Raw genomic sequence first — 21,701 nt, forward strand, 5'->3', positions numbered from 1 at the left:
TAAATCGCGCATCCACAGAATTCAGGTTTTCCTTAAAAAATGCTTCAGGGTTATTCTCGGCACTTTTTGGCCTAACACAATCAGGAATGAAGATGTCTGGAAATCATGCCATTAACTTCCAGGACTTTATAAGTCTATCCGTTTAACCGATTTTGACGAAAAAACGGACATAGAATGCCTTTAATTCTGGAAAATTACTCCCGGAAAAACGGAGTCCTTCGTGATTTTTATATCCAGCAAATGAAATCGTTGAAAGGGGTCTCTCCGTCACTCGCTTCATACAAACGTAGTTCCAATTTCATTTAAATATTAAGCAACCAAAGTCCATGAAATTTTGCAGACATATTCTAGAAACTAATATCTATGTTTGTGATTTTCCAGATTTCTGTTAAAATATTAAATTTCAAAGTTACGCGGTCTTAAAAATTTACATACAAATCTTTGATCCCCTGTAATTTTAAAACTACATATTGTTAGAAAAATCTAATACACCACAGACACAGATATTAGTTTCTAGAATATGTCTGCAAAGTTTCATGGACTTTGGTTGCTTAATATTCAAATGAAATTGGAACTACGATTGTATGAAGCGAGTGACGGAGAGAGCCCTGTTAAAGGCACTGTCAAGTGTCAACCCTATGAAACATTGTGCATGCCAGTGTAGTTATTGCCATAGAAATAGAGTTATGAAGTGCAGGTGGCGGTCCTTCATACTAATAGTAGTTTAACTGGAAACCATATTGTAATCACAGTGTAACTATGTGCTGTACAATTCCACTAAAGTCTGTTTCATTAGAATACCAAACTTTTCTACACCTAGTTTCTCCTTTGACCAAAGGTTGCCTGGTGGAGATTGCTCTGATAAAACCGCCTTTGCATAGAATTGTCTTTAGTTTTAGTTTCTTTGTTTTGTCTTGATTATTTCGTGTTTTGTGTGCAATAAAGTTTTCTATCCATCTATTTATCTGTCTATCTATCTTTTCTCCCTGACCGAAAGTCAGCCACGGTGGCCAATCTCAACAGAGAAGAACCAGTAACCAGCTGTTCAGGAGATATTAAGTGTTGTATAGAAGCAAGCGTCATGACTTTGCGAAAGTCTATATGCAAGGAAATAAAAGCTTAATTTGCTATCATTTATTTTTATTTTTATCACACTTATAATATTATAAAGGAGAAAGTTTGTATGTATGTGTGTGTGTGTGTGTTTGTTACTCCTTCACGCAAAAACTACTGGACGGATTGGGCTGAAATTTAGAATGGAGATAGATTATACCCTGGATTAGCACATAGGCTACTTTTTATCCCGGAAAATCAAAGAGTTCCCACGGGAATTTTAGAAACCTACATCCACGCGAACGAAGTCGCGGGTATCAGCTAGTATTCAGATACAAGTTGGTTCTTGACTGCAATCTCACCTGGTGGTAAGTGATGATGCAGTCTAAGATGGAAGTGGGCTAACCTGTAAGGGGTACGGCAGTTTTCATTAAACCCATACTCCTTTGGTTTCTACACGTCATCGTACCGGAGCGCTAAATAATATAATTTGCTTTGGTAAAGAATAATGCGATGCCTAGGTATCAAAGTAGATAAATATTATTCAGTTTATTTTTAAAACGTTCCGTGTATTTTTGTGAGCCACGCCTTCGCCTACCAAACCAAATGTATTGCGTAAAAAATTGCCTAAAAATATTCCTTAACTTAAACATTTGTGAAACAAGCGGTCAACAACACTCTTAAGACTTCACTCCTCTGAAATTGTACTACAAGGAACCATGTGCTCGATTGCGGCAGAACGACAGCTATAATGTCACGATCGCAATCACCTGATTGGTTGACGCTCGCTTACTATTGGCTACAATGCATTGTTGCAACAAGAATACCATAAATTCAACCAAACACAACAATTGCGATTGTGATAATGATTGATGCAGGTTTTCGGAAATCACATTGCTGGTATATCAAACAGTTCGAGACCTAGCTCCCATCCGACTTACCTATTTCAATCAATCAGCCTGTTTGCGTTACTTTTTGTCCACTGGTGGACATAGGCCGTCCCAAGAGCGCGCCACCACAAACGATCCTCCGCCTTCCTCATCCACCCATTTCCCGCTATCCTCTTACGGTCGTCAGTCCAGCGGGTCGGAGGGCGTCCCGCACTGCGCTTGCTGATACGCGGTGTCCACTCTCGTATCTATTTACTTCATTAACCGACTTCCAAAAAAGGAGGAGGTTCTCAATTCGTCGGAATCTTTTTTTTATTTTTTTCCCCGTATGTTCCCCGATTACTTAAAGACCCCTGGACCGATTTGGAAATTTTTTTTTTTTTGTTTGAAAGGGTATACTGTGCAGGTGGTCCCATATAAATTTGGTGAAGATCTGATGAATATCTTCGGAGATGGAGAACAGAACTCCTCAATAGATAGGAGCAAATTGCTCGCGATCAGTGTAATAGCTTAGTAAACTATTAACTGGGCATAGCATATTATAGTACAGTGGGCCACTAAAAATTGTGAAATAAAAAATTTTCAAAAGAAAAATAAAACCGACTTCAAAAACCACAAACACTAAAAAGTAAAAAATAACTTTTATTTAGCTACACGTGTAATGTACCTAGGTATGAAGTCGGGCGAGCTTCACTCTTGGATTTCTAATTTTGTTTTAATATGCTCGCTCGACTTCATACCTAGGTACATTAACATGTGTGCTAAACAAAAATTATTTTCTACTTTTTAGTGTTTTTGGTTTTTGAAGTCGGTTTTATTTTTCTTTTGAAAATTTTAATATTAGTGTGATAAATTTCCTTGGAACGTTCTGCCGTGCTGCTTGCTTTAGCGTTTAGGTTTTTTGTCAGACACGGCGACGGACGGACAGACGGGCAGACGGACAGACAACAAAGTGATCCTATAAGGGTTCTTTGTTTCCTTTCGAAGTACGGAAACCTAAAAACCTGATAAAGATGTTGTTATTAGCCTTGCGATACAAACACCCTCTCCCATTTATTACACGTTAATACGCCTGTTTTAGCCCGTGTTTAGACGTACGTCTGAGTGATGAGCTCCGTGCCTTGCTATTTTCAAGTCCACTATGTAGGTATGTAGGCAAGAACCTTGAATTATGAATCATGTTTGTAGAGTTCCGCACACGGTGGAACGAAAATCTGGAAAACCACAGACACAGATATTAGTTCCTAGAACGAATTTATTGACTGATTCAAATGAAAGCCAAACTACATTCGTTTTTTTCGAGCGCACTACGAAAAAATCTTTTTTTTCCATTCCATCAGCCTGAAAGCGTCCACTGCAGGGCATAGGCTTTTCCAAGAGCGCACCACCAAACACGGTCCTCCGCCTTCCTCATCCACCCGCTCCCCGTCACCTACTTCTGGTCATCGGTCCAGCGGACTGGAGGTCGTCCCACACTGCGTTTACCGGTAAGCGGTCTCCACTCCAGAACACGTCTGCCCCATCGGCCGTCTACGTTCTACGACGGTTCTGCGACAGACATGACCTGCCAATTGCCACTTGAGCTTGCTAATCCTTTGAGCTATGTCGGTCGCTTTTGTTCTTCTGTGAATTTCCTCTTTATAACAGCTGAAAAGCGTATTTGAACGAGAGCGTCATTTAAAATATTCGACTTCCCGTTACCGAAACTAATTTGTATTAATAATTCCTTTGATTTCCGAGAAAAATGGCGCCTAAAATATGTGATTTGTGACGCTATTCCGCCACTTGCCTATATCGAAACTGGGGCATGTGTGCCAATGGGGTTAGATAAATATTTATATGTTTGGATGCAAAGGTGCAAGTATTGAGATGAAAATTTAATACATACCATCTGTGTCGATCGACTGAAGGATATAGGAATAGATTTTAGCATGAGTGTACCAAATTATTTGGCTCAATAGCTAAAAGTACCATCCAAATAAGTGTTCTATCTACAAGAAATCACAATCGGTCAAGTCCGAATCGGACTCGCGCACGAAGGGTTCCGTACCATCGTACAAGAAATAACACTTTAATTTTATTAAATTTTCGTGGCGGTCATTTTAGAATTTTTATTATGATTCGTTGTTACAGCGGCAATTACGTTCTGTGAAAATAATCTCTACCTATCTCTCTAATCTATTACGGTTCACGAGATGTAGTCCGCTGACAGACGGACGGACAACGAAGGCTTGGTAATAGGGTCCCGTTGGCACCCTTCGGGTACGGAACTCTAAAAAGTTTTGATAAGGAATTTTAAAGTTAGATAAGAAAATTAGTCGTATTTAAAAAAACGTTACATTAGACGTACGTATCAAAAAGTCTATGCCCACAGTACCAGTAGGTATAGAGGTCACATGAAAGCCAAGTTTTTTTTTGTTTTTTTTTTTCAGATTGGAGCCGATGGAGCCAACTCCAAAGTTCGGGAAGCAATGGGAGTGCAGTACATATCCTGGAACTACGACCAGATGGGCATCGTTGCGACTCTTCATTTGGCCGAGGTATTAATAAAATTAATAGTTATAGTGGATATACTGCGCGCCAAATAAGTAGGCCGATCTGAACACGAGGCGTATTGTCCAAAAACATTGCTTGTGTGCTTGTGTACAGGACCTTTTATGGCTCCTTACCTCGAAAGGGAAAACGGAACCCTTACAGGATTACTTTGTTAAATCTGTCTGTCCGTCTGTCGTGTCTGTCAAGAAAACCTATAGGGTACCTACTTCCCGTTGAATCATGAAGCAGGTAGGTAGGTCTTACAGCGCCAGTAAAGGAAAAATCCTAAAACCGTGAATTTGTGGTTACATCACAAAAAAAAATGTGTTCAAATCAAATAATAATAATTAGTATTTTCAATTTTCAAAGTAAGATAACTATACCAAGTGGGGTATCATAAATGAAAGGGCTTTACCTGTACATTCTAAAACAGATTGTTATTTGTTTTTATGTATAATAGTTTTTGATTTATCGCGCAAATTCTGGAAAAAATATCCGAGTACAGAACCCTCAGTGCGCGAGTATGACTCGCACTTGACTGGTTTTTGATGTTACATCCGCTTTTTTCGCATAAAAAAACCGAACCATAATAACGAACCGATTGACGCCTCACCAATCAAAATTGACTCTGTAGTTCAGGTGCTACGGTGGAACACACCTAAATACAAACCTATGTACCTTTTGGCTTTGCCGTAGTCGGGTAAAAAGATCTTGTATTTGTGAAATATTGTTGTAAGGTACCACGTGACAAATGTCACTATGTTCTATAACTGAGCGTCACGTGTTGTGATTGCGATATTCGTCTACCTTTACGGCTTTAGATGATGTCGTAAAGAAATAATCAAAAACCTTCTTATCCTTTCGTTTATGTTAATTATTCTATTGCTGAATAAAAAAGAGTATGAAATTCTAGATGATTTAGGTTTTTAAAAATCCCGTGGGAACTCTTTGATTTTCTAGGATTAAATTCACTCTTTAAGTCTTTAACCATATGTATATTATCTATGCAAAAATCATGTCGATCCGTTGCGGCGTGTTGAAGGACAAACCAACAAACAAACATTAGTATAACATGGCTTCTTCTTAGTTCTTCTCAATTGCTCACTCTTGGTCGTGGCTATTAATTTTCCTCCAGCGATTTCTGTTGGTGGCATTACGTGCACACACGGAGACCGGCGTGTTCCTTGGGAAAGGGACTGTTCTGTCCACTTAGCTGGAGAATGACCTTGAGGAAGTGTGCCCTCCACTCGACTTATACCATGAGGTGTTCGATGGTACCACTCAATGTTGGATGGTAATGTGCAAGAACTTGGACCAACAGTGTGGGTAGTGAATAATTTCAGTAAAAATCCTTCATTACAGGAGAGTGAAAACACCACAGCGTGGCAACGCTTCTTGCCATCTGGCCCCGTGGCGCTGTTGCCGCTGGACTCGACACACAGCTCGCTCGTGTGGTCCGTCACCAAAGCGCAGGCCAAAGACCTGCTCAGTCTACCTGAGGAGAGGTTCGTCGACGCGCTCAACGATGCTCTGGTGAGTATACTGCATAATACGGGAAGCAATACCCGCGCAGTAGTACGGTGGACGCGTGTGTGTCGTGGGTAGGCTCCGTGTTGCGGCGGGCGGGCTTGCCGGACGGCGCGCAGAGGCAGTTGCCGCCCAGTGTGCGCGCTGTTGCACAGCTCTAGCGCCGCTTCGATCTCGGCGTTAACATTGCGACTCTGTCCCCAGTGGAAGCAATACCCGCGCAGTAGTACGGTGGACGCGTGTGTGTCGTGGGTAGGCTCCGTGTTGCGGCGGGCGGGCTTGCCGGACGGCGCGCAGAGGCAGTTGCCGCCCAGTGTGCGCGCTGTTGCACAGCTCTAGCGCCGCTTCGATCTCGGCGTTAACATTGCGACTCTGTCCCCAGTGGAAGCAATACCCGCGCAGTAGTACGGTGGACGCGTGTGTGTCGTGGGTAGGCTCCGTGTTGCGGCGGGCGGGCTTGCCGGACGGTGCGCAGAGGCAGTTGCCGCCCAGTGTGCGCGCCATCGCCCCCGGCTCGAGGGCCGCGTTCCCCCTGGGCTTCGGACACAGCACCAGATACGTGGCGCCAGGAGTCGCTCTTATAGGGTAAGTTCTTAGAAGTAAAACTTCTTTAGATATGTAGGTAACTCAGGTCTTTTTTCGGACAGAAGCAACGTTCGCGTTCCGTCCGCAAATAAAATGGTCGCCAAACAGAAAAGCTGTGTTAAGGCGGCCATCTTTTATCGAAGTTTTCAAACATGAGGAAAAAGTTATCTGTCAAAAATTAAAATTCTCTAAGCTAGCAATATTTTTATTTTTTCTGGCATATTATGTAAATAGTAGATACTATTAACTATACTATACTGCACTAAAATTTTGAGTCTTTAATTTAATATTTAAAAAAAACTTAAAAACTGAAGACCGGCACGGCACCGGAGAGTCACGAGATTTGACAGTTTTCAATTAAAGTAAATTTGTCCGTCCTTTTCTTGTTACACTGGTAAGAAAAAGGTGCAAATACTCTAAAATTTAGCAGAATCAGAATAAGAATTATTTCGATTAATTCCATTATTTTTATAATGGTCTTTTTTAACAGGGACGCTGCTCATCGTGTGCATCCATTGGCGGGTCAAGGAGTAAACCTCGGGTTTGGAGACATTAAAGACCTTACGCAGCTCCTATCAGACGCTCTTTACGCTGGATTAGATATTAGTAAGTTAACTTTCTATACAGAATGTTTGATAAATCATGTAATATGAGAAAAAAACGGACCAAGTGCGAGTCAGACTCGCGCACCGAGACATTTTGCACGATAAATCAAAAACTACTTATTATGTATGCAAATAAATAAAAATCTGTTTTAGAATGTACAGGTAAATCCCTTTCATGTGGTACCTCACTTGGTACCTATAGTTATTTTACTTTGAAAAGTGAAAACACTAATTATTTGGTCATAAACGAAAATACTAATTTTTGTTCATGAATAAATTTTAATTTTTTTGTGATGTAACCACAAATTCACGGTTTTCGCATTTTTTCCTTTACTTGTGCTATAAGACCTACCTACCTGCCAAAGTTCATGATTCTAGGTCAACGGGAAGTACCCTGTAGGTTTTCTTGACAGAAACGACGACGGACAGACAGACAGACAGACAAACAACAAAGTGATCCTATAAGGGTTCCGTTTTTCCTATTTAGGTACGGAACTCTAAAAAGGGTTGCCATCCGTCCGGGTTTCCTAGTTTGCATGGCGCCCGGAAGCGTCCGGGCGGAGGTTTTGCATACTGTCCGGGGTTTACAAATTTATTTCAACTAAGGAATCCATTTTGTAAGCTATTGGAAATTGATAAATATCCAGACTGAGTTTGTTTTTATTGTTTCTTGAATGATGAGAGAAAAGATTTTAAATTAATAAATAACAGTAATAATTTATTTTATTTATGAGGTAAAAGAGAATAGAAGAATATGTCCAGGTTTCACGCTCCAAAATCCGGATTTTTGAGCTCTTTTTTCTAATTTGTAGTTTTTGTAGATAAAAATCCTACCTAAAATTATTCCATTTCATTAATTATTCCATTATATTTCCAGCGCACTCCAGCTGGTTGGAACAGTACGAGAGTTCTCGACAGCGCCACAACGTGCCGACGCAGCTGGCCGTAGACGCGCTGTACCGGCTGTACGGCGTGGAGCTGCCGCCTGTCGTGCTGGCACGCAGCGTCGGCCTACAGATCACCAACGCTTTACACCCCATCAAGGTAACAAGACAGTTTTATGTTTAACAAGTGTAAATTAAAAATTTATAACACCCCCGACAAGTGAAGGTTACAGTAACTAGAAAAGACCGAAAAGACCTGATAACTTTCAAACGGCTGAACTGATTTTCTTGGACTATTCCGCGCCTACGATCTAAAGTATCTGAGTTTTCCAAAACATCATTTTCAAATAAATAATTATGTATTTAGGCAACGTCCATCTTGACAGCTTGACATTTGTCAATTGACATAATATTATGAACCTAACGGTTATCTAACCTTCTTTTCCACAAGAAAACTAGAAAAGAGCTGATAACTCTTAAACGGCTGAACCAATTTTTTTGGATTATAGCTAAGAACACTCGATCAAGCCACCTTTCAAACAAAAAAAAAAGTAAATTAAAATCGGTTCATTCGTTTAGGCGCTACGATGCCACAGACAGATACACAGATACACAGACACACAGATACACACGTCAAACTTATAACACCCCTCTTTTTATGTCGGGGGTTAAAAAAAATCGGCGATTTCGGCATGGATTTTGGATTTCCGATAAGTACGAGGTGCCCAGGATCGAAACCGGTAGATTACAGCTACCGGTATTATATTATTATAGGTTATTATAGGTACCGGTGCCGGTATATGAGCTTTGCATGTGTTTTTCTGTACTAATTTTGTGGTGTACAATAAAAGTATATTCATTCATTCATTCATTATATGGCTGGTTACCTACAATAGGTAGAGTAGGTATTCTTCTTATTAGACCAGTCATTATAGTAAGTTCACCTTGGAATTCGAGATACCCAGCTGTAAGTCTGTAAGCTGTAAGTCGTACACCCTACCATATGTAGGTTTTGAGACAACTTTTAGGGTGTCAATATGCAAGTATGTATTTACAGCTGGGTATCTCGAATTCCGAGATTCTTACCTAATTTAAGCTTAAATGACTGGACTATATGTCATTTGCCAAATAAAACTTCATTTAATAATGCTATAATAATTTTTCTATCTTAGAAATTGGAACTGTTTCTTCAAATCTATAGAATCTATAGATCTTTCAACGCCATCTATCTGGCATGGCCGAATGAACGAAGATTCCCGCTTTGCAAAGCTCTATACGCACCATAGATGGCGCTACTAACAAAAAATTTTACATAGTTTACTGAAATAATTATACCAGCCTGTTATCAATACCATGATAACAATAATCGTTAGTTTTAACATAGTTGCTCTCTTATCTTAATTGTACTTAATTGTAAAATGTTTGTTTCAGAAATTGATAATGTCTCACGCAACTACATAAACGTGATGGAAAATTGTAACATCGGACTTTTTCTTCATCTTGTTGTGTACCTAGTTTGGTTTTGCGCTTAGTATTATTTTTATTATGTACCTAATTGTTAAGGTTGATTGTTACAACTGTAAATATGTTATTTTTCTTAAATAAAAGCTTATTTTCGAATTCGCATTGATTTTTTTCATCTCCAAAGTTTTAAAGAGCAGGATCTTACTCATCTCAATCTACTACGATCTAACTACGAATCAGCTACGATGCCACAGACAGATACACACGTCAAACTTATAACACCCCTCTTTTTGGGTCGGGGGTTAAAAACAAACCAGACTAGTTCGAGGAAGTGTGATATTAGTCTCGAATGGTATAGAAAGGCTGGCACTGAAAGTTCCTTAACCGACTTATATTTCCGTACCTATAAATGGCGGTCGCATGAAGCAAAAATGTCGAAATTATAAGTGAGTCGGATTTATATTTCCGGGAGGAATGAATTTGTCTTCGGCCAATTTCTCGATTAGGTCAATTGACTCATTGTCTCTCATGGCGAGTCCCAATATATTATGTACCTACTACCTACACTTAGGTAATTATTGTAAATCATTGGTAGGTTTCTTAGAAGAACCAGTAATGTATAGTAATTAATAATTCTATGAGAAGAACCGATAAGTAGGTAGGTGCAATTTCAACAGAAAGTAATTTTGGTAAAGGTAATAATTTTCAGATATTAGTACTTTAATTGTTTGATAATCTGCTGTACCTATTTACCTATTAATAGAACAGGATTAATTCTTATCACTTAGGAACCTAATGCCTAAGTGATAAACTAATTATAAATTAAACTACGAATGATCTTACGGTCCTAAGCCTTTTATTAGTTTAATCGAAGCTAAGTTATGAATATGATGTTATGTGGCTACCTCAGATTAAGGATTGGTCATAGGACGGTGGAGTCAATCCTTAATCTAAGGTGGCTACCTAAAATCAGTCAAACATTCCGAGGTCGATAATAAATTGACCTATCCTCATAGACCTAAATATTTCTAATCCTATACCCGGTGCCCATATCACGTCTATACCCCATACCGTGGGTACTCAGAATCACACTATCACACTAATATTATAAAGGGGAAAGTGTGTGTGTATGTGTGTGTGTGTGTATGTTTGTTACTCCTTCACGCAAAAAAATTTTCAAAAGAAAAATAAAACCGACTTCAAAAACGACAAACACTAAAAAGTAAAAAATAACTTTTGTTTAGCTACACGTGTGATGTACCTAGGTATGAAGTCGAGCGAGCATATTAAAACAAAATTAGAAATCCAAGAGTGAAGCTCGCCCGACTTCATATCTAGGTACATCACACGTGTAGCTAAACAAAAGTTATTTTTTACTTTTTAGTGTTTGTCGTTTTTGAAGTCGGTTTTATTTTTCTTTTGAAAATTTTTTATTTCACAATTTTTAGTGGCCCCACTGTACTATAATATGCTGTGCCCAGTTAAAACCCTACTGTTTACTAAGCTATTACACTGATCGCGAGCAATTTGCTCCTATCCATTGAGGAGTTCTGTTCTCCATCTCCGAAGATATTCATCAGATCTTCACCAAATTTATATGGGACCACCTGCACAGTATACCCTTTCAAACAAAAAAAAAATTTTCCAAATCGGTCCAGGGGTTTTTGAGTAATCGGGGAACATACATAAAAAATATAAAAAAAAAAAGATTCCGACGAATTGAGAACCTCCTCCTTTTTTGGAAGTCGGTTAAAAACTACTAAACGGATTGGGCTGAAATTTAGAATGGAGATAGATTATACCCTGTATTAGCACATAGGCTACTTTTTATCCCGGAAAATTAAGATACAAGATACAAGATTTTTATTTGCAGAAACATTTTTTGTTTACAGTTAGGTGTTATTAAATACATAGTAGAAATGTTTCACCTTACATAATCAGGCATGCAAAATTTGTACAAGGTCATTCATATTCAAGTTACAGAGTCATTCATATTAAAGATTCATTAAAGAGTTCCCACGGGTTTTTCAAAACCTATATCCACGAACGAAGTCGCGGGTATCAGCTCTTCACACTAATATTATAAAGGCGAAAGTCTGTATGTGTGTGTGTGTGTGTGTGTGTGTGTGTGTGTGTGTGTATGTTTGTTACTCCTTCACGCAAAAACTACTGGACGGATTTGGCTGAAATTTGGAATGAAGATAGATAATATCCTGGATTAGCACATAGGCTACTTTTTATCCCGGAAAATCAAAGAGTTCCCACGGGATTCCCGGAAAACCTAAATCCACGCGGGCGAAGTCGCGGGCATCGGCTAGTACAAAATAAACTCCGAGCGTGGGTATGATAAGAGGGATAAAATGGCTTACAATTTAGGGGCATTATATAGAACAGTTAGTAAAGACGTTAAACGTATTTTTTATCAACAAATAATACGGATGTGGGAAAGTTCGTTACTTCCTATGCTTCCTACCGACACGTGCGTCGAGAGACCTTACAGCCGAGGATGTTCACTGCTCACGCTACAGAAAACGCCCCTCATGCGTCAGACGAAGAGTGACCACCCGGACCGATTAAAACGGAAAGTCCCATTCAAGACGACCATAGTGGCAGAACTAAAGTAACAACAATCAACAAACAACAACAAGTTTTTAACAAATTTAATCAGAGGGGATTGCGATCGTCACACTGTAACTGTTATTTTACTGTAATCGAGTCTGGTCTGCTGCTTGATTACGGTAAAATCAAAGCTATAATGCCACAATCACAATCATCTCTGATTAGTTGATGCTCGCTCACTATCCATACTAATATTATGATGTGAAAGGTGTCTGTCTGTCTATCTGTCTTTTCACGGCCCAACAGTGTAACCGATGGTACAGGGTTAGCTTATATCCCGGGGACGGACATAGGCTACTTTTTATCTCGGAAAATCAAACAGTTCCCGCGGGATTCCTAAAGACCCATCCGCTTTGTATTTGTATTATACCTGGTACCGAGGTAGCTTGCGTCCCTGTAATTGACATTGGCAACTTTTTAACCCGGAAAATCGAACAGTTTCCACGGGATCTATAAAAATCGAAATCCACGTGGATGAAGTCGCGGGCATCCTCTAGTTGTCTATAATGCATGTTGCAACTATGTAGAATATCATAATATATAATAACTCAATGTCCTGTTATGAGTGGAAATTAAATGGTCAGACTAGCTCTGCAGCTGGCTTGATATCGACCGCGCGCACATATTGCGCGCGCTTTTTGGGAGGGGTGACGTCACTAATAATAATGGCCGTTTACGGCAGCCATTTTGTTTTCAAAGCGTCTCTAAAGGAATTATAGACTTTAGGTTCATTAAAATAAGATTGATATTTGAACGGATTAGTTTAGAGGTTATTATTGGTTTGACAAAGACGACGTAGCATCTGCGTTGGTGGTTTTTTAAAAATTCTTTGAAATGAAGGGGAAGATTCAAGACTTAAAATCATCGATGCATTAAAATATTCGGGATGATAACTCTCAATCATAATATAGATAAGTAATTATTTTCTTAATGATTACTTATTGAAATTAGAGATATAAACCTTTAGGTAAGGTGGCTAACATCCACTAATGACTTAGTTTGATAGTAAATAATGGTAAATAATGACTGATATTTGATAATGGCTTGATTTTTGTTGTCTGTGGACATTAAACTGTTATGTACAAATGGATAAATATGGCTAATGAGATCCTAAATACACTAATTCTTTTAAACTTACTTAGGTAAGGTACCCACCTACTTTCCTAATTTGAGTAATTATTATAAGTAGGTAGTTAAGTAGATAAGTCCTTAATTAATAACTAAATAATAATTTAATGATTAAGTAATTATTATTTATTATTAATGACTAGGTAGGTACCTACCTACCTAGCAGTTTCATTATTAGCTTTTCTTTTTATAATCGTTCTTATTTTGCTAATCGAGTAAAATCTACCTATCTACCTACCTACTAACATAATGAAAGTACCTATGAACTTAATAATATGTATTTAATAACTTTGTTTTGATGTACCTAGGTAGGTAGGTATATAGGTTAGGTGGTAGTTACTTAGATTATAATAAAGAACCAACTACCTAACTAGGTATTTTACACTTGTAGCTATCAAACAATAAACTCTATTCAGTTAGTGTAAACGAATGACTAAATGTATGAATCATCGAGGAATCATTGTGATGATTAAAACGTAGCTAGATACAGCTACGCCTTCCTTGTTCCTACCTATTTATCTAGTCTCTACCTAGCCCCTAGATAGGTGCCTAGGTAGGTACCTAATGGGATGATTTTTCCAAAAAGTCACTTCTTTCATCTAGAAAATCGTCTCCGTCTGTGAAAATTTGTTATTAGCTTTATTTTTCTTCTGTTCTTATCTATTTACTTTTCCTTGTAAAATTTAATAAAACTAGAGGATGCCCGCGACTTCATCCGCGTGGATCTAGGTTTTTAAAGATCCCGTGGGAACTGTTTGATTTTCCGGGATAAAAAGTTGCCCATGTCAATTACAGGAACGCAAACTACCTGGGCACCTTTCATTTAAATCGGTTAAGCGGATGGGTCTTTAGGAATCCAGTGGGAACTATTTGCTTTTCCGGGATAAAAAGTAGCCTATGTGCATCCCCGGGATATAAGCTAACCCTGTACCTTTCATCAGAATCGGTTAAACTGTTGGGCCGTGAAAAGATAGCAGACAGACAGACAGATAGACAGACACACTTTCGCATTTATAATATTATATAGTATGGATGATGCAGCTACCGACCTAGGTAGGTACCTACCTACTAAACAGGATCCTAAAATACCGTTACAGGCACGGCCGCACATTCTTTCTGTAGGTAGTTGAGCCTAACAAAGTTTCTATGGTTTGGGCACGGTAATGGTATGTATAGATAATAATATGGTATGTATAGATAATATTACCGTGGTTTGGGTCTACCTGAGAGTCCTTCCTATAAGGTACCTGTTTGGAACCTTCGTTGGTTGGTACCTGCCTAGTTTTTTTTTTAGTTTTTAGGGTTCTGTACCTCAAAAAAAAAATGGAACCCTTATAGGATCACTTTGTTGTCTGCCTGTCTGTCCGTCCGTCCGTCGTGTCTGTCAAGAAAACCTATAGGGTACATGTACTTCCCGTTGACATAGAATCATGAAACTTGGTAGGTAGGTCTTATAGCACAAGTAAAGAAAAAATCCAAAAACCGCAAAATTGTGGTTACGTCACCGAAAAACAAATTAAAATGTGTTTCGATTTTTGAAGTCAGATAACTATACCAAGTAGGGTATCATATGAAAGAGGTTTAAATTGTATATTCTAGAACAGATTTTTATTATTTTTACGCATAATAGTTTTTGATTTATCGTGCAAAATGTCGGAAAAAATACCCGAGTACGGAACTCTCAGCGCGCGAGTCTGACTTGCACTTGGCCGGTTTATTTACTATACAGCTCACCTGCTTACCGATGTACCTAGGTAGGTACTTAACTACCTGACTGTAAAATCTACTGGGCCTATTAATTGACATAAAAAAGTGACCAGTGTACCTACGTAGGTACTTAGGTACCACCTACTTTGAAATAAATTATTGAATCAGCAGAACATTGCTCTCTATTATTAACTAGTATCATTAACAGCTTAGACTAATACTACCTAGGTACCTAACTAACTAGGTATGTAAGTACTTAAAATGTCTCATATTTTAATCTTGGAAGCCACATGAGTAGCTGATATTGGAAGCCCCGGAGGTGGCAGGCCCCCTCCCCCCCTCCCCCCCCACCCCGTCCGCTCCGGTCTCCGATCGATGACGCGAGACGCGGTCCGTTGAAATTCCTTCCCCTCTCCCCCTCAATCCCCCCCCTGCCCCTCTCCCCCGCTATGCTTCCCCCCTGCCCCTCTGTACCGAGCTTCCCCCTTTCACTCCGAACGCCGTTGTGCGACGCGATCCAAGAACACGTTACATTTTTGTTTAACTAGCCTCTGCCTGCGAGTTCGCCTGTTTGACTCGTTACATTTATTATATTATCCATCGAAGCAATTTTAATTTTACAATAGACAATTTTTTAGCTTAACTTATTTTTTTAAACAAGTGTTTATATAGTAGCTATCTACTATCAAACGGTTAAAACAATATTAGACCGTTTATTAAGTAGCAGGTACCTACCTATTATGATTTATGGTTTACCTATTCCATAGTCATGTGATATATTATGTACCTACCTATCTATTGCATGAAATGTGAAATATTACAAATAAATAGGTAAATACTACTCACATAAGTATAGGGATGTAACTAACCAAAACGCTTTCAAAAACGAAAACAGGTAATATCACTGATGATTAGGTACTGATTGATAAGATACCTACCATTAAAAAAAAAACTACGAAAAAAAACTTTAATAAATCCTGTAAGTATTTTTTAAAAGATCACAATATAGGTACTTATTGCAAATAAAACATCTGACTAACGCAAGAGATCAACCAACATTCCGTAAATAGGTTACTCGAAGTACCTAAAGGCCACGTCGTAAGTGGGGCATTGACCAGAGTTTCGCACGCTATGGGTAGGTACAATAAGGTTTGAAAGTTTTGAAAAATACTAAACCACTAAAACTACAAGATAAACCAAATGGTTATTGGCATTCGCCTGGAGTTTTTGCTAACGGGCTATTTACACCTTGTATAATATAATATACTCAGTGCAATACTTAATCATAATTTATTTAAGTACAGAAATCACCTGTAATTCATCTAATTTTTAATAATAATGAACTAAGTAGGTACCTATACCTTTTTACTTCATTATTAAGTAGCCTACGGACTTTTTGCTGATTCAAATGTAGGTAATTCCTTTTATTTTTTAAATCATGAAATGATTAAAGTGTCAATATTCTATGAAAATAAATAATGACACGTTCTGACACGGTTTTAAATAACGTTTAAATGATAACTTTTGATATACAGACAGAGTACAAACAGATATTTTATATAGTCATAATTCAATATCGCTATTCAACGCGCTGCCTCGCGGCAGCGCGTTGAATCATATTATTGTGTCGGACGCTGAGAATTTCATTGGAACTCCGCCATTTTGTTCCACAACTGCGCAGTTGCGCGACCCCGATAGCGTCGGGTATATAAAGCGGGTATGACGTCATGCGCAGCTCAATAGATTTCTCATCGTGGTGCAGTGCGGACGTTTGTGATGTGATGTGTTGAAGAAGTTCTACAAAGTTCTATTGTGCCTGATCTGATACAGGTGTGTAATCTCTCCACTCGCATTGCGAGTCGCAATACCTAAACCCTTATTCTTAACAATGGGCTACAGTGTGCAAGAAAAGTCAGTTGTCGACTTTTGTGAAAGCAAAACGGAATCGTTGTCCAGTTGGGTCCGCAAAGTAAAATGTAAGTCATTAAATGCTAAGACAAAGAGAAAGCGCGACCTGAGAATAATCGCCATATTGAGCAACTCCCTGTCCCGCGCGGAGAGCGAGCTCCTTACTAAACAAAGAGAACGCGCTAGAAGGTGGGCTCAGATGCAAGCCGATCTCGGATTAAATAACAAAGAAGAGGAGGTCGCCAAGCAGCAGCGCGAGACTATCGATAATCTATGGAAGAACGATCTCAGCGGCTTAGATAATTTTTTCAAAGAACTAGACAATGTCAAACCAATGCTAAATCAATCGATATGTGTTAATCAAGTAGCGTAATGATTAGGTAAAGTAATTGTATTTGAATCTGTGATATATGTAGGATGTTTTCTAAATTACAGTCCCATTGCGTTTCGCGTGGGTCTGCATCAGACGGCCGCCATCTTGGCCGCCATGTCGGGGCGCGGACGCGGCTTACGGCTAGCCACAGAATGGGTTTGTAAAACGGTATCATGCATTTATTTAGTTGAATTTTATTTTTAAAATGTGTTCACTGTTAAATTAATTATTTCAGTTTTCTATTGAAAGATAGTCTATTGGAATTAAAGTTTTATTCATATTGAATAAGAAATTGTAACATATGTTTAAGTATGATAATAAAAAGAATTTCAAAAGAATTACATTCACGGATTTTATTTCATCTCTTCTTATTTTTTTGTTTGTTGGTATTTCACCCGCCCGTGTATTATTCCATGAGTCACCACCGACTTCATGAAGAAGAGCTACGTAGCGACGGCATGACGCGTTGGGAGTTTCCAGAGCTGCGGCGGCGGTCGACGGTTCCGGGTTTGCGAGTCTGCCAAGTCGGCTTCGGCTGCGGCCGCGCACCGAAATAGCTGCGAAATACGCTTCCAATCCGGTATCAGCCCACATTAGGTAAAAGTTAGGCTGTTGCGTCATGATTTCATAACCTATAATCAATACTTGGCCCCGTGCGGGCATTTGGCATGTTTGTTGTTCTTTTCGAGCCTCAGATCATCGGTCCAAACCGCTGACGCGAGTCGGCGGCGCACGGACCCTCGCTGACTGCTAACTCGTGGAGTTAGCACCGAACACGATCGCTCAGACTTGTGGCCTGGCTGACGAGTGGTGGAGTTAGCACCGCGCGACGATGCCCAGCGAGGGGCCTGTGGCCTGGCTCTGACGACTGGTGGAGTTAGCACACAATCGCCCAGCAAGTTTGGGCCTGTGGCCTGACTGACGGGTGAAAGGCGTATCGTGGCCGTTCCGGTTCATGCATAGGTGGTTTGTTCGCACGGTTAGCGTCGGTGAGTCAACTGCTGTACAGAATAACTTAGATTTCATGCCCTTGAAATTAATCTATTGGCTTGTAAGATCATAAGGCAATAATGTACTTAGCTAAAACATCAATAAATCTTTTGCCTTTCATCATTTTTGCCAGTATGCATTAAGTTTTTTTTAATAAGGCATTTGCATTAGCGAGACATGTATGAAATATAAACCTATTTACTATCAATTGCTGCCCATTTAGAGATTTCTTTGCAAATACTCAATACATTTGTCTATAAAGTAACTGTTTGTCAAATCAAGGGCAATGTTGTGCAATAACATTGATTTAGACAGGCTGCAAACTATGACATGAACCTTGGAACAGGCTACGATGCTGCGAGATTATAAACTGTAATCTGCTGCTGAAGAATGCAACGTCATCTGACTTTGATCATCTCCTCTAACCTAAATAGGTAACTCGCCTAAACATACTTAGACTTTATACTATGAGAACTAATCTGAAAAACTTAGGAAACATCTTCAAACTTGAGGACATGTGGGCTGATTTCATCCTGGAAGCATTTAAGAGGTGCAAGTAGTCAGTATACAAAATATTATACCTATTATATCTGCTTAGCTATCTATTGAATTTGAATATGAAGTTGAAGAAGACTACCACTTTATTATATCTGTTTTATATATCTACTTGTTTACTATTGTACTAGGCATGTAGCACGTACATCTGAGTACGAATTATTAGCTATCTGACGAAACTTTTCAAAAATAAACTTGAAAGCGAACATATAAGTAATTAAACTCAAAAATAAACTTGAAAGCGAACATGTAAGTAATAAAAGGTGTAAACTTCACAGCTATCGTCTGGGTGCAGTGAAGGTGAATAGGCGAGATCGAATAAAGTTATATGGTGGAACCTTCGAGAAGGCCGACCTATGGCTTTATAACAACCTGTCACCGACACTTCATGGGCGAATTGTACCAAAAATATCTTCCAAATAGAATTTAGGGAATCTCCCAAACAAGACAATCGGACCTGCATCGACCGGGTACCTAAGCGAGTGATCCGGGCGCCTAGAACCTGTCTAAGCTAAACAACTTGGGAGGCAGGTAAGTGGTCAAGGGACACTGCTGATTTTGATGATTGATCACTTAATTTTCAAAAACGACTGAATCGATTTATAATTTTTGGTATTTAAATAAGCTCATAAAAATCTACGCAGAAATTCGCACCTAACTACCTAGATTTTTTTTTTTTTATCATAAAACTTAATTTTTATCTTGACGATTCAAATATCTCGTCAGCTTTTAGACATTTTCCTTAAAAGGGGTTCATTCGTAGTGCGCTCCATGCAAGCAGTTTAGCTTTCATTTGAATACTAACGCATCAAGCTAAATTAAATTTTGTAGATTCATTCTAGGAACTAATATGTATGTCTATGGTTTCCAGATTTACGTTAAAATATTCAGTTTCAAAATTACACGGACTCAAGAATTTACATTCAAATCTTTACCCGTGTAACTTTAAAACTACTTATTTATTTTTTTGGAAATCTGGCGACTACGGACATAGATACATATTAATTTCTAAATTGTGTACAAAATTACATTAACTTTGATTGGTTAATATCAAATGAGAACCAAATTACATGTGTATGGAGCGTGTGACGAAGAGACCACCGTTAAACAAACGTGTCACCTGCTAACGGGTAGGTTAGGATAATCATTTGAAAGTTGAAATTTCAGATTTGTCATACAATCTTAAATGCGCGATACTATTGAATGAGGTGATCTAAAAACCTACATAATATCACTCACTGTCTTACTACTTTATTATTTTCATTTTTACATAGAACGATATTTAACTGAAGCTGTTTTTGTAACAAGGTCAAAGCAAACTTTGATAACACATTGGCAATTATAAATTTAAGTACGTCTAACAATTGCCAGTTGAATAAGGTCAATGGAAGGACAAAGGTATTAGTTATGGTGTAAATAAATTCAATTCGTATCTTTATTGAATGCTTAACGATTGTACATTGGAAGAATTGCATGTTTTATATCTGGCGTGGATTCGCCTTTGTTTTTTAAGTACCTATGTTCAGGAATCGTAAAGCGGGGTGCATCGTGTGGCAAATTCACAGAACATTCGACAAATTAGCTACCTGAGCTCAACTAAGCAAAAGTCGTCCACTGTTTTTTCTTCATCTATGGTCGCAATCATTGGAAACCAGTACAAGACAGCTTCTTATTAAAATATTATCCATGACGTGTCCTGGAGACTCAACCTTCCAAACTAGCCCAGCCCAGTTGAAGTGGACCAACCAAAATGTGTAACAAACATGCTTTGCAACATAGTTATATTGTTTGCTCATTACTGTACTCTTCATGTACAAGTATAATAATATGGACTCTGATTACGTAATCGTAAAACTTGAAACTATCTACAAAATTTCGCAAGAATTATGGCGTAATGCACTTGTACGTTCGACTTTCACAACAAATAGCGAAACCACATCGAAAACAAAAGCCAATAATAGGAATGCGTTTATAACAATCAATGATTCAAGACAATATTATTTGAACTGGAATATTATGCTTCAAAACATCATTATTCTCTGAAAGCTTGGATCGCTGCATCATCAATATAATATAAGTAATAACAAAAATTATCCTGCTGCACTGATTAAAATATACTTATTAGAAACAAAAATTTACTCAAGATAGCAAAAACGTAGGCTTGAAAACCGCGGACGTCACAGAACTAGGTAAGTGGGGACTTGTGAAGACGATAGAAATATAAGCCATCATATTTTTGAATAAATGATAAAACTGACTGATACTTATTAACATTATGTACATTTCACAGCTTTCGTTGAATATCATGGTGAAAACGATCCCATAGTGGAAACCTTCGGGAAGAAGCGTTGCCACGTCTCCAAGTTACGACAATCATTTAACCTCGCTGACAGTAAGAACGGATCGTGAAATTAATGAACTATAATCCGGTGTAGACGTTTAAAAACTTCGTGCTAATACACAAGACTCTCCCAACGCCCAAGCGCAAGGTAAAATTAATCGGGTCGTAATGGGAGGTAAGTGGACTAACATGGAAATTCCCTTAATAGAAGATTCTCTGACAATTATTCCATACAAATGTAGTTTAATGCTCATTTGAATAACAAGCAGCCAAAGTCAATTAAATTTTGTAGACACGTTTTAGAAACTTAATATCTGTGTGTGCGATTTGCCACATTTCCACAAAAATGCCCGTTTAAGAGATGCACACACGGGTTTAAATATTTGTATGTAGGTAAATGCTTGAGCCCTTTTAACTTTAAAACAAGATATTTTAACAGAAATCTGGAAAACAACAGACACAGATTAGTTCCTCAAAGATTTCTACAAAATTTATACAGTTTGATTGCTTGATATTCAAATGACAGCCAAACTACGT

At 38.6% G+C, this 21,701-nt stretch overlaps 2 protein-coding genes across 2 annotated transcripts in view; both read left to right on the forward strand.

Moving 5' to 3' along the window:
• The window catches only part of LOC123874784 (ubiquinone biosynthesis monooxygenase COQ6, mitochondrial), a 29,488-nt gene extending 19,789 nt beyond the window's left edge, over positions 1 to 9,699 (forward strand). Inside the window, exons 4-10 of the mRNA XM_045920280.1 lie at positions 4,376 to 4,483; positions 5,841 to 6,011; positions 6,210 to 6,304; positions 6,483 to 6,590; positions 7,081 to 7,196; positions 8,073 to 8,239; positions 9,511 to 9,699. Of these exons, the coding sequence (XP_045776236.1) occupies positions 4,376 to 4,483; positions 5,841 to 6,011; positions 6,210 to 6,304; positions 6,483 to 6,590; positions 7,081 to 7,196; positions 8,073 to 8,239; positions 9,511 to 9,540 (795 nt within the window). The 3' untranslated portion in view covers positions 9,541 to 9,699. The remainder of the gene's footprint in view (positions 1 to 4,375; positions 4,484 to 5,840; positions 6,012 to 6,209; positions 6,305 to 6,482; positions 6,591 to 7,080; positions 7,197 to 8,072; positions 8,240 to 9,510) is intronic.
• A 7,124-nt stretch (positions 9,700 to 16,823) lies between these two features.
• LOC123874793 lies at positions 16,824 to 17,401 on the forward strand. Its single transcript, XM_045920291.1, has one exon. The coding sequence runs from the start codon at positions 16,886 to 16,888 to the stop codon at positions 17,276 to 17,278; it is 393 nt and encodes a 130-aa protein (XP_045776247.1). The 5' UTR covers positions 16,824 to 16,885; the 3' UTR covers positions 17,279 to 17,401.
• The last annotated feature ends 4,300 nt before the right edge of the window (positions 17,402 to 21,701 follow it).

This window comes from Maniola jurtina, chromosome 19, assembly GCF_905333055.1.
Source record: "Maniola jurtina chromosome 19, ilManJurt1.1, whole genome shotgun sequence".
Classification (NCBI taxonomy): domain Eukaryota; kingdom Metazoa; phylum Arthropoda; class Insecta; order Lepidoptera; family Nymphalidae; genus Maniola; species Maniola jurtina.